Genomic DNA, 14,243 nt, shown 5'->3' with positions numbered 1-14,243 from the left:
GACTTCATTCAGAGCACTGCAAGAGCATGGATATTTAGGCATCTTGCTTCTGTCTGGACATCCAATTTCAGTACAAGTCAGGTGCCAACGAGGAGTGAACTGCTCAAATACTTTGAAGGATCTAAGCCAATTTTCAGGTTCTACCTCACAGCATTCATATGCTTGTGCTTGATGTATTCAGCTGCCTTCTCAAACAGTATTTTTAGAGACCCATCTTAATGTCATTGGTTATGTTTTCAGACCACAAAAATCGTAAGATGGATTTTTAACATCATTAAGATTCACTCACGGTAAAACAGAAACAGACTCAGAAACCAAGAGGGGATGTGGGTCACCTATCAATGCTTTTCTCCACACTTATCTGAACTTCACATAAATGTGAGCTACATAGTGACGAATCAGCCCTGTAACCTTTGTAAAAAGCATATGTATTTTTACTTTGAATCCACATTACAAGTACATGCTCCAAAAGCCTACAGCAAGTGTTGATCTAGGCAAATTTTCACAATTCACAGGAACTTAAAGAGATACAGTGAAGGAAATCCAGAGAGTTTTGAGGTCAAACATTTGAAGGAGGTATCTAATTACTGATCAAATTAGAGAATTTTGATATTACAGGCATAAAAGCTCTGGAATAATTTGGGCAACCTTGAGGAAGTACCAAAATGGAGACCTTTAGAAGACATTCAATATTGTTGCTTACCACATGGGTCACTCCACTTTTTCAGCTATCACATATCTTTTAGTCTTGACAGTGCTTGAACACTATTGTGTTTGATTAGTCTAAATAACCACTTAAATTATTAAATGGACTTTTACAAATCAGCATTACAAACTTTGTCACCATTTTTCCCCTCTGTGATCTGACAAAATATTTATAATAATTTAGTGCAAAGTTCACGTAAATCATGCAAGTAAAAACTAAAGGGTTGAAGAAACATGTACTTGCTGAAGTATACAGGTGCAGAACTGCTGGTTCCCTCCTCTCCCCAAGAATGTACAGAAACAATGCAAGTATGCCAGAAGTTTTATAGCAGAACTGAGAAGTTGAACTAAGACTATTTGTTATTCACAGTCTTCACATAACTGCTCATCTTTTAAGACAGCCTAGCTCAGAATAGCAGCTTTCCCATTCATAATCAATAAATTTGCAAACGTTTTCATGCTGTGTACCAAATGCTCATGGATAGATCTCAAATCACAATCCTCACTCTTTTTTGTGTATCTTGCAGAATTAAAAGTACTAAAAAACAACAAAAAAATTTACAAAACCACTAAATGTGCACAGACTAGTATCCTTAGTGTATTTATTCTTTAAAAAACACTGTATACTCATCTTATACACATTATACTTGTATAATTCATTTCCTCTGAAACAAATTACTGTTATTACTAGTATATCTTACTGTCTTTCAGTCCCACTGTCCAAGGCCTCTTCCAGGCTAATCCTTCCCTTTTCTCATTTTGTTTGGTATCTTTCTGTTATGATACTGTCTGAAAAGCCCATCACAAGTGATCAGATTTCAAAAGAAGAAATAGCACAAAGAGGTGAAAGGGAGAAGGGTGGATTTTTCTCCTCATTTACTTAAATATGTTTTTAGATTTCTTGATTGTGAATGCCCCAATGATTACAGAAGATTCTTAATTCATGTAGATAAAGGAACCAAAGTACATTACTAAAACCCTTCACAGTACTTCAAGTTTGCACTATCAACGAAGACCATATTATTAAGTCCTCAAGGAATATTACAAGCCACAGTTGGAGAATGAGCGTGTGGAAAAATTACATCCACATACAAAGGAACACTGACCAAAAGAACCACCTTACAGAAATTAGAAATTGCCACACTGGATCAGACCACCAATGCAATTAGTATTTTATCTTCTCCCACCCCACCCATTGGGACTAGGACCGGCTGTTTAGAGGCACACAAAAACTTTTGCCATTAACAGCAATGGAATAACACCCCAGAGTGAAGTTCACCTTCAGTTTCTATTACTTAGAAGCTGATGTTCGCCTTAGACCAAACAAATCAGATCTCTTCTCCCAAACACCAGGGATTTCCATATTTTTAGATATTATCTTTCATTTTGTATTATCCAAAGGAACGTATGATACTTCTCGGGATTTTAATTGTTGTTGGGCTCTGTGCCATTTCACAGCAACGAGTGTCTGGCTAAATCTGCTAGTGAGGCTTAAGAGTTTAGTTACAACTGAGCATCCTTTTATAATACTTCTCCAAATTCCATGGTACAGTGCTCGACCCCTTCTTCTTTACTAAGGCTTAATGCCGCAACTATCTTCAGACAGACAAGAACACTGATGGGTACACAGTGGATTCTTCTACAGATTCAAGTATAAGCTTGTGGTAAAACCAATCATACCACAAGCACTGTATAACTTGGTTTTAACCTTTTCACAAGTATGGATGTGGTGTATTAAGATATACTTCTTTCTACATTAAGCAAAATTCAAAGCTCAGTGTTTCAGTCCTAGTTGATTCTCTTAACAGAACTCACCCTTTAACTCTTCAAGAAGCACATGCAGACAAGATTTACATCAAGACCATGACTTGAAGATAATGCTCAATGCTCTCTCAGTAACTATATATCTATGTATATGGCAATAACACCTAAGACAAGCTGCGCTTCAGTTTACTGATTAAGACATGACTTACTACCTCAAAAGCCAATGAATTTCCATTCCTAGAGTCATTTTCTTATGTACACAAAGCTTTATTGTACCTCATTAAATAACCTATAATTTGGAATGCCTCACTGTCCTTGACTCCTGTCAACATCTACATACTTTGTGTGTGAATAGTAGTACAAAATTTTAACACTATGCTATACTGCTATGCTCTTCCCTAATTGTTAACCAATTCAGCTCCAATCCCTGCACGACCTGCAGCAACTCTCCATTATTAACTTCCAAACAAAATAAAAAAAATATTAAAAAAATAAAAAAAAAAATCCCATCAATAGATAGGACAGAAAAGACAGGACAACCTTTCATTAACACACATAATATACACTACAAGGCTGAAGTTCTTAAACAAGCAGCACTTACCAAGAGTTATTATAATATTCTAACTCCGCATTATAACCACCAGCGTTCAGAGAATTTGACAGTTTAATCACTGTAATATTTCTAAAACCATATTTTACTATTATAGAATCATAACACTGTAACTCAGAAAGCTGTGCAAAGGACTCTGTTACATGAGGTCCTGTCCTCAGGTTAAAGGTATTCTCTCCAAGCAAGGACTCAGACAAGGTTTAATGTGAGGACTCTCCATACTGGCACTAAAAGAATAAAATAAAATAAAAATCTGCACACATATTTCAGGCAGACAACACTAACAGCCATCCATGCAAGCTACTGATGAGCTCTCAGAGGTAAAGGCAAATGTCTTGCATCTTGACCCAATCACTATGAAAAATAAATAAGCTTTTCTATTGTCTTCTGTACATACCAAAGCAAACTCCCCCTCACTACTCAGAAAATACATTATTTTTAAAAACATACAATGACATACACAAAAGAAAAATCAGTATGTCAGATCCATCCCAGGTGTGACGCTAGTAAAGTTAGGGGATGCGCAAAAGTGCTGGCTTGTAGAGTGTTTGTCAAGACACCGTCAATAATGGCACTGTGATTTATTGTTAGCCTTTCACTTCTGGAGGTCTGTGGTCAAATGTCAGTGAAGTTCCAACAGACACTCAAAACAAGAGTTATGGCCACACATCTCAAATTAATCAGCCAGCCAGCATAGCTGCTAGCCTCCACGTCATACTGGTTAAATGCCTGGAAGATAAGGGCACTATTCACAGGTCTGAAGGGAGAGTTACTGAATGGGCTGTATCACCGCTTCTGTGTAACTGTGGTATGCCACATGAACTGGGGGATGTGTAACCAACTCCTTGGCAGAAGCTGTCTAGTCAGCACCAGTTCCCTCCCACCTTATTAACACACACTCATCACAGACTAACATAGACCTTGTTCTAATAGATACATGGTACACTGGTGATGGTTTAAAGATAATATATCTATATTCTACGCTGATTTTTGCTTCCATGAAAGAAAGACTGAATTAGCATCAAGTCCTTACTGCAAAACAAAGCCACTTGTGTAGCAGGACATGCAACCTAAGGGAAAAAGTATAAAACTTGAAAGTAGCGACTTAACAGAAATTGCTGTGTATCACACGTGGCTGTGGTGTATTCATAGTCCTGTAACAAGAGAGGTTGTTCAGCTGAATCCTTCCTATACTTCCCACTGTAACATGTAGTGCTGCTGCCTACCTAGCATCAAATAGACAGGGGTAGAAGCAAACCTCTGCAGTCAGCACCACTGTTTGCCTCTGATCACCCACTGAACTTTTCAGTAATCAGAGTGCTGGAACAACCATATAACCGTTTGAAACTAGGCAAGTTTCTTGATAAGGAGAGGCATCACTCTTCCCATTAGCATAGCACTAGTTTTGCTGGAAGGATGATCCACCTTATACTAAAACATTCAAACCAAAACTGGTTTTGTCAGTGAAGTTAAGATATGGAAGCATAAACTTCTCCCAAAAGCCCTATAGCATGAGTTTCTAGGAGGTTCATTGTTTTGATATTACAAGGCACATTTTCAACTTGATAAATTACTCCACAAAAAATTAGTTTGGTAATAAATGCAGCATGCTCTAGTCACATACATATTCACATATCATGCCCCAGTTCTCTTACAGCATGTAATAGCCAAAACTAATTTACAAGTTTGACATGAAACCTATGGAATTCAATTGAAAAACTCCGAATGACATAAAGTTTGAGAGCTCTACACTTAAAATAATAAACCTCTGAAATAAATAGTAGATTACTTCATATTGGCAAGCAAAAAATTCTATCAGCCCTGTAGCCTTTGTTTATACAACAGGTTACTGTCAAGAGTAATTAATGCTGTAACAGGCTCGCAACAGCAGATGTACAGCAGTGGGTGCCATCAGGAAGTCACACACAAAGTATCGTACTGCTATTAATGACAGGCAAATTGTTTCCATTTCAACTTTAAGAAACATAACATGTAAGCAAACCTACACTGAAACATGACATCATTTCACAATTTGGCCAGCAGGATGTGAGCTATTTCCACAGAGAGGATATCAGTTAACTCAGTAACATTATTGTTTTTTTCTCTCTGAAGTCATACTGCAGTTTCCTCTTTTTACTCAGTGCAGTATTTTTAGATTTTATTTTCCTTATAAGAAGCACATTTATAGCAGAAATTGTTCAAAATTTAAGCTGAGTCTCCATTTCGCCTACAAATACCTTTGCTCAAGGAGAGGTGCTGTTGCATTTGTTCTGTAAGAATCCTCACACCTCCAGCAGTATACATAGTGTTAGTCAGCAGTTTTACTTCTCTTCATTAACAACCTCAGCAGGAAGCAAAAAGCACATATGAAAGCCTTCTGATACTTTCCTTTCACACAAAAGTCAAAGCCCAGAGTAAAGCAAAGGACTTCTTAAAATAGAAAGTTTACAATAAATTGCTTAGAATAAAAAACACCACTTAGATTGCAAATGCTGAAAGCACATGAATTTATATAGAGGCACTTATAGCCCACATATTTGTGTCAGAGTTAAACTGTCATGTATTATTCTAGGCTGCATAAACATTCTCTTTAAAATGTTTTTACCAGTGGTATTTTATCTTCTAATTTCAGCAATCTTCCTAGCCAAAATATCTCTGTGCTTATTATCCAGAACATTTAGGTGTGTTCACAGCAAAAGTTTGTTACCATGTTTTATTTGGTTAGAGCCTTTAAAATGAAATACATATGTTTTCAATTAACAAACATCAAGCCAAATTTAGCTCTCACATCCCATTTTCTGTCACTCCAAAGGTTGAGGACACCCATTTCAGAAAAATACGTAGGAGAACCCTGAAGTAATTTTTTTTTTTTTAAGGCTTTATAAATCTTATAAATGAAAGCTGACATACAAGAAAAAAATACCAAGATCAAACATTTGAGCATAGAAAATGAGAAGAATTATGAAAGAAATGTTATCACCTCATCCTTTATTCCATCAGCTGTGCCTATGGACCAAAGACAGCCTCAGATTGAAATAACTTCCCGCATACCTCATGACAGCTTAAAATATGCATGAAGCCCAAATGATTAATGCATATACCTCATCCTGTAAAGCAGACTACAGCTACACATTGTATTTCTGATAGCACTGTAATATTATATTGCAACTGCTTTAAGTTTAGCTTAACAGTTTGTCAGAAATCTGTAAATACTCTAACTCCATTTCCCAGGTCTTTACATAGAAAGTTCTGGTATAGGTAACTGAATACTTCGCTTCCCTGTGGTCACGCAAGTGCTGACAAGACCAGAACTCTGGGTAAATGGGAGCTGTTAGCAGCATATGGAAGCTCTTTTAATTTCAACAGGAATAGCTAGGCTGTTCAGAAACATGCTTTCCAATTAGGAACAGCAATTTCAGGTAGACAGTATAGAATTTTTTAGAATGAGGTCTGAATACCTTCTCTCAGACCCGATTCAGAATCCAGTTAAAACCAAGGAAGATGGGACAGGCCTGTACTGAGTCTGGTAAGTTCTGATTACATAGTTAAAATACATTATTTTATTCCTTTATTTGCAAAGGAGTCGAAAGATGTCAGTCTGCTATTCATCAGTTAGGATCACAAACACTTCACTTGCTGCTCAAATGACAGTCCACAAGTACTGCAATAAGATTAGAAGGGCCCTGTAAAGTAATCACAGATGCGCAATCAAACATCTACTAGCTAGATATAGTCCAAATTTTAAAATAAACTAGGTTCCACTAACATGATATAGTTTACTTGCTACATGATTTGGGGATAAGAATCAAAAATAGCATCCTTTTATATTGCTCATCAGAGTTTAGGGCCAGGTTTCCATGCCACTTTCTAACTTATGTTCTCACAATTTCACTATTCCTTACAACAGATGCAAAAGATCAGGATTTTCATTACAGCTCAATGCACAGTTCCCCACCTATACTTGATTGGCAGGTTCATGTATACAGGTATACACAGAACACACAAATTAAGATTTACACATTACTTTCACAACAGTAACAAGTGATAATGGCCAGCACTTTTACCACTTCCGTATTAACTGTTCTTCTCCACAATTTTACGGTAGCTGACAAAATCAAAACACAAAAACCCCAAAACGATTCAACTTTGCTGTGAAGACCAAGTATTATCCTGAAGTTTAAGGCCTCTTCCTCAGAGCAAAGCTGTCAAGAGTTTTACCACTGACCAAGGTCAGACAAATGTCAGAATTAAACTTCATGCTTGCACCAAATTATATAAATATGAAAGAAGAGAGGTTTGACAACTTACTGCTGAAAGAAGTCCTCTGCAAAAATGATTATATAAAGCATAGGACAGGCAAAACTGTGATTAAAATCAATAAACAGACTCCCAAATCACCAGCTGCCCTGTCCAGCATCTTATGGCCCAAGTCCAAATCGTAGATAGTTGAAATACTCTGCACAAAGGACGCCAGGTTTGAAGTAACAACTGCTTTCATTGCACCGTTAATAATATGGCTGAGTTCTTAACAAGACTATTTGGACAAAAAGAAGTATCAGAAAGCCCACCATGTCGGGAACAGAAAAACCTTATCTTTGTCTGTGCATAAGTTTTAAAAATACATACTTAAAACCTTAGATCGATCACCTTTCTACATAACAGTGACTGGATTGATGAACATCATGAGTGCAAGTAAGAAGCCGCTTTTAGGAAGTCTGGTTCCATACTTCACACTACTTACAGCGAGGTCAATTTTAAAAAGAAAGAACTGAATGGAGAAAGAAATACAGTATTTAATGGAAGTTTTGTAAGACCAACTTTTATAACTTATGTATTACACATCTTCACACAGTTGCCATACACTCATCTTATTAATCATTTTAAAATCATTAAAAAGAGAAGTCTCTACACTTACCACTTCGGGGTTTGTCAGCCCTGTCATGTATATGCATTTCACTTACAGTCATCTGGATTTACCCCTACAGAGCAGGTTATCTTAACTGAAGGCATTCTGTAAATTAATCATGATAGGTAAATGGAGCAATGTGATAAATGATGAGGATAGCACCCAGCACAGAGCTCACTGTCCCCTCCATCTCACAAGCAGATCCAACAACAAGTGGCCAGTTCCACCGATGTCAACCCAACTTCTCACAGCTGCTTATAAAATGGAAACATATGAACTCCATCCAAGACAATTTACTAAGGCAAAATCCTCACTTTTGCAGAGCTTGACTTCAAATCTAAGAGTAAAGGTCTGAGAAATGGGTTTTCAACTGTGATGCTAACTTCCTTCATGAAAACATCTCAAAGCACATAGAAGAAACAAAATGGAGCAGACTATAGAAATTCTGCTAAGTCTATAAACAGTTACTTCTACAGCATAGTAGGATGTTTGAACTTTGGTTTTAATCATTTCATTTGCTGTATTTCATTCATTTCAATATGTTTGTAACCACTTGTCTTTCAAAATAACAAAATACATAAACAGTGACTATCTTAAAAAAAAAGTAATTAATTTCAATCTGTGAAGATACACAGCTCTTAAAAGCTAGGCATGTTGATTGTGTATCTTTCTAAAATGCAGCAATAACAACACAAAAAAAACCCCTTAAGATCTTCCTTAATTTTTCATTTGTTATAATTATACACATGCAAACTCAAGGCTTTGAAAAGCTTTAGAAGCTATCAGGTTCATTTATATTGAGCCTAGCTCTTCATCTGAGGTCTTTTCTAAAGTTTATAGAAAAGGATATAGGAAGCCTTCCATCAATAAACAGGAAATTTTAAAATCTTTAAAGCTACAGACAGGGTAGGTTAGGAAGGTGGAAATAGAATTGGAGACATTCACCTCCATTCTGCTGACTTAAGTATAGGCAGGACAAGAAACATATGCAATTCCTCTCTGATGTAAACAGAAATCTACCTAGGGACAAACAGTTTATGTCTACCAACAACAGAGCAGGATCAAGGCCAAGAGCTGCTTCTTTATACCTTACACCAACACTCAAGATGCACTTTTCCTCTACTTTTTTAATCCACCCAACACATGCTGGATGGACAAACAGGTATATTCCAGTTAATTCACTTGCTAAAGGACTAACGGCGACACCAGACTTGTTACATTTCATTTCACATAAAACATTATCCCTTTTCCAGAAATAGTTTAAATAGCACTGAAACTACCTTAGTAATTTTCAAAGTGAGTTTTCACTAAATGTGTTGACCCACCATTCATTCCATTGTATATACTTCTGTGGTGAGGTGACAGGTCATCTGTTACTTGTCTCCTGAGGGTACCTTCTCTGCTGCCTCCACTGAGATGTTTGAGGTGCTCTGGGCTCCCTCCATAGTGTTGTTTGAGATGCTCAGGGCTCGTACCCCTCACTTTGTGGAGGTGTTCTGTACTTCCACTCGGTGTGTGCTTTGGAAGATGATCCGGGCTGCCACCGCTGTGCTTTTGATGCTCAGGGCTACTACCAGGCCTCTGCTTTTGAAAGTGTTCAGGGCTACTACTCAAAACGTGCTTTGGGATAGTTTCTGGACTGCTGCTGCTGTGCTTTTGTTGTTCAGGTGCTTTGACAATGGTTTTGTGATGTTCTGGACTTGGTCCTTTCAGGTGATGATCAGGACTGCCAGAACTCCTGGGCTTCTGCAGGTGCTCTGGGCTGATATTCCTGTGTTTGTGATGCTCAGGGCTTCCTTCACCCCGAGTTTTTTGAAGATGTTCTGGACTAGTACTTGGATGATGTTTATGATGGTCTGGACTGTCTGTACTTCCCGTGCTAGAAGTACTACTCCCATCACCGACATCTCTTATGTAAGTACTCGTCGCGGTTAACTGGCACAGGCTGATTTGGCTGTCAATAGAGCTCCGGCTGCCTGCTCCACCACTTTTCTCCTCATCCAGCAACACACACAATTCTTTCAGCTCCAGGTTTTCCTTAACCACTTCTTCTTGTCTCACTTCCAATTCTTTCAGCTTCTGTAAGTATAAGGCAACCTCTTTGTGCATAACACTAGCACTGTATCTGCCCAGTCTCTGCCATTCACGGGACACCTTCTTGCCCTTCTGTCTGTCATCATCCAGAAAGCAGCAAAGGTCTCTCAGTTCTTGGTTATCTTCTTGCAGCTTCTGGTTGATATCCTTTAAAAGAAAGATTATCATGACAGAGAAGTGTCTAAAAGAATTAGCATTATACCATTACCATTACACAAGCCAGTGAACAGCACTGCTATATACTCATCATCTAAGCACTCAAGTGAGGCATAAATAATTGTGCGTGTAGATCTGGCATATTATAACAGCATCATGCTTCCAACAAACAAAGCTGCTGTCCAGTAAAAAGTGACTATAACGTGGAGATAATCTTGAAGGGTTCAAAGACTAACTTGTGATACAGCATAAAAGTTTCAAGTGCTTAACTAATTTTCATGCTAAATACCAGAATAATTTAGCTCCCAAACTGGGCAAAGGTCATAAGCACTCTCATGATGATCTCACTCCCTTGAGAAATATTCACCTGCGAGTTATTGCTGAATAAAACTGCAAGGTACATCAGAAATTGTAATCTCACTAAAATAATTAATTATTAACATTTATACCCTCTATTCCCTAAAGCATATTCACATATAAAGATGAACATTTTAGAGATTTAAAAAAATTGGGGTTTGTTTGATTTTGTTTCAGATTGCCATAAAAGAACCTTGTCAGTCATCGCTTAATCAGAATTGCTTCAACCACTCTGAAATGATCTGCTTTAATAGATTTTTCACTCCTAACAGAATGAAGTACATGATTCCATGCCCTTCTCTAAGTGAGGAACAGTCTGAAGCAAATGCTCTGAAGCAAAAGTGTTCAAGATATTGCTATAGCAGAATAATACGCCAAAGAAAACATTTTCAGTATTTCGTCCTCCTAGTTTAATAAACTGGCTTGTGACCATATTTATCTTTTTCCCATCTAAATATTAATTCCTTCTTACATATGATATTAGAAGTAGAGATTAGCCACAATTGTTAAAAATTTAGCCTTTTTTAGGAAAGGCCATTTTAGTCAATGTTGCTTAAGAAAAGGAAGCTTTTGTAACTCCACTGGATTTGTGTGCATGCATGCATTTGTCTGATCTTTGCCCCAAAATAACTTTGAACTTGACCAATTTCAATGCATATTTGACAAAGGAAAAATCTCAGTGAGGCCACAAGGTAGCCTTAAAAATCTGTGCTGGTGAGAGATAGTTAAAATGACCCCACGGTGAATAAAAAAAAGTTGTGGAAGCCCATGATTCATCAGTCAGAAGAAGCAGGAGGCACCCATCCACCGAAACTAGGCGCAGCTGGTCATTCTTACTCATGGACCAGTTATTTCACACAGGACAAAGGAGGTAGATGTCCAGACACCAACACAGGGCTCAAAGCCGCATTCTCCCAAATTCCTTTTAAAAGTTCCAGCTCAGGCATCTGAACAAAAGGCGGAAGTTAAACATCAATTAAGGAGTTCAGAATTGAGAGAGGAATTTGTCACTCCTTCCTACACATCTTGGTGTGTTTTGTTACTTATCTGGAAGATGCATAAACCCGTATGATGTCACAACACTTTTGTACATAACTGGGAGAAAGATACTATTGTTGTAATTTAACTTGTATTTAAAATGTAAGCTTTATTTTTACTGAAGTACTACCATGGATGGGTCTTTTTTACCCCCAGACACCATATATTATCAAAAAGAGGGAGGGGAGACACACACACTCATACTTTGCAGAACGGGAAAACTTGAGAGGCAGGAACAATCTTCCCCCAAATGCTATTTATGTTATGCCACACTATTATTAAAGACATTTTCTCAATAATTTAGTTGTTAAAAGCCATTCTACAGGTGAAGAAGTCTCTTCTAATGTACTCTCATGTAATAATTCAAAAGCCCACACTGCATCTCTGTCTCTCCTCTCCTTCCCTCCAACCTCACCTCACTGAGGAATTTCCTAAAAACAATGTCCTTTCTCAAAGCAATGGGACAGAAAATGTTTTGTAGTCATGCCTACTTTAAGATATCTTTCTAGCTCTATAATGCACGTGTGCATGCTACATCAGGGTAATTATCCGTAAACAGTCACACTACCTTCCCAAGCCTTGGAAATGGGAAGGAAACATCAGGGACGATGCTTCTCAACCAACAAAGGAGTTAAATTAAGAAGGGCTAAGTCATTACAGATTTGATCTGCCTCTGACTGTAGCCTGCAGAAGTATACAATCGAAATTGGTTTGATCCGAGATGCGTCACCAGATGTCTTTTTCAGACAATAAACTAGGGACTGGTTCTGATCATCCCGAAACCAAGCCCAAGGGTTTGCCATCACCCGCCACACACTGCACTGCATCCTGGACATCACCAACTCTCTCCAGCAGCCTACCAGACTGCCTGACAGATGAATAAGTCATCTTAAAATAGTGACACAAACCAGCATAAGCTACACAAAACCTTTTGAAAGTCTACAGCTCTGCACGCTATTCTTTCACGTGCACTTCAGAGAGGATCGTTTAACCTTACTGAAAACCAATGAAGTCTAACACAAAAGTGACAAGTGTTTTCATCCACCCCAAGCATACTGGGGCTGAGCATACAGCAGCTGTGCTCCCCAGCCTGCCGAATAGTCGGTCATCTCTTAACCGGACACTGTTGGTTTGGGTTTTTTTTTTTTAAGCGGGATCAAACACTATTGACTGCGGTCCTTGTTCACTTTTCAAGCGATTCTCGGTAACGGCTCCTCCCAGACCATCCATCCACCTGATGAGATCGCTCCCGGCGGGACGGGTGGGGGACGCGGAGACACCGCAGAAACTTCAGGGCTCCCACCCTGCCCACCCCACTACCTTCAAGCCGCGGATCTCGCCGAGGTGGAGCTGGAGGCGGCGGTTCACCTCTCGGATGAGGTTGCTGTGGTCCAGCATCGCGCTCATCTTCTCGGCCTCGGCGCGGCGCAGGCTGCGGATCAGCTCCTCCTTGCTCCACTTGAGCAGCTCATCGTCCGACACCTTGGACAAGTCCTCGGCCGGCGCCGCCCCGCAACTTTCCGCCGCCACTTTCGACATGGTGGCGGCCCGGCAGCCCGGAGGCACCCCCGCGGGGACCCGCGGCGGCAGCAGCCTCCGCGGCAGCCCGCCACCAAGGGGCTACGGCCCACCCGGGGCCGCCCCACCGCTCCGGCCGCGGCCGGCCCGCGGTGCACCGGGGATAGGGCGAGCCCGGAGCCCGCGGGGAGCTCCTGCGGGAGGAGGGGGTGTCCCCAGCTCCGGCGCTGGCGGCAGCTGGGCCGGGCTGGGGTCGGGGCTGGGGGATTACGAGGGCAATCACTTCTGGCCGCAGGCGGCGGATCCTGGAAAAAAGGAGGAAGAGGAGGAGGAAAGGGTGTGGAGGAAGCCGGGCCACAGTCTGGGGAGCAAACTTCCCCCGTCGAGAAGACAAAAAAAAAAAAAAAATAGAAAAAAAAAAAAACCACGACCAAAAAAAGACCAAGACAAAGGAAACCCCAGCGACCCCGGCTCTTTCAACAGGTCAGCGGTAGCAGCGTGTGCCTCATCGCCCCTGCTGCGCCAGGGCTAGCCCGGCCCTGGGAGCGGTGCCTCTCTCACGGTAACCGACGCCCCTCGGCTGAGGGATGCCGGCGCGCCGAGCAGGGAGGATGCGAAGTCCCGAGCCAACGCACCATGGCGGAGGGAGGCAGAGAGGCTGGGTCGGGCCGGGATGCGGGACGGGCGGCCCGGCTCCGCCGCAGCGGGAGGAGCGGGGCGGGCGCTGCCGGCGCCAGTGGCGGGCGCGGGGCGGCTGGCGGCTTTTCACCGGGGCGCGCGCCACGTGCGGGCCCGCGCGGGCGGAGGCGGGGGGGGGGGGGGAGGGCGGTGCTGTCCCCTGCGCGGCTCGCGGGCGCCACCTGCCGCGCGCTTTCCGCCAGCCCGGCGGAGGGCGGCCCCCGTGGAGCGAGGCGGGGGAGCGGGGGGGGGGGGACGGGGCCCGGCCGGGCACCGAGGGTCCCTCCCGCCCGCACCGGGGCCGGCGTTCACGTCTCCACCCTCCCCCCCTCCCCAGGCTGCGTCCGCGGGCGGCCTCGCGGGGGTGCGAGAGCATGGTCGGCGGAGGGAGGGCGGTGCCGCGGTCGGGCTGCCCCT

At 41.4% G+C, this 14,243-nt stretch overlaps 1 protein-coding gene across 5 annotated transcripts in view; it reads right to left on the bottom strand.

Annotated features, from left to right (window-relative positions):
- Positions 1–13,866, bottom strand: part of CCDC85A (coiled-coil domain containing 85A) — an 82,668-nt gene extending 68,802 nt beyond the window's left edge. For 4 of the 5 annotated variants that reach the window (XM_052783994.1, XM_052783995.1, XM_052783998.1 and 1 more), the window contains exons 1-2: positions 12,951–13,866; positions 9,311–10,226 (exon numbers count right to left, since the gene is read on the bottom strand). In XM_052783994.1, coding sequence (XP_052639954.1) covers positions 9,311–10,226; positions 12,951–13,169 — 1,135 coding nt within the window. In that variant the 5' untranslated portion in view covers positions 13,170–13,866. The remainder of the gene's footprint in view (positions 1–9,310; positions 10,227–12,950) is intronic. The other variant, XM_052783993.1, reaches the window with a different exon arrangement.
- Positions 13,867–14,243: the final 377 nt, after the last annotated feature.

Source organism: Harpia harpyja, chromosome 4, assembly GCF_026419915.1.
Source record: "Harpia harpyja isolate bHarHar1 chromosome 4, bHarHar1 primary haplotype, whole genome shotgun sequence".
In the NCBI taxonomy this organism is placed as follows: domain Eukaryota; kingdom Metazoa; phylum Chordata; class Aves; order Accipitriformes; family Accipitridae; genus Harpia; species Harpia harpyja.
Note: the sequence above shows the minus strand (reverse complement) of the source record. Positions and strands in the feature narration are given on the sequence as shown.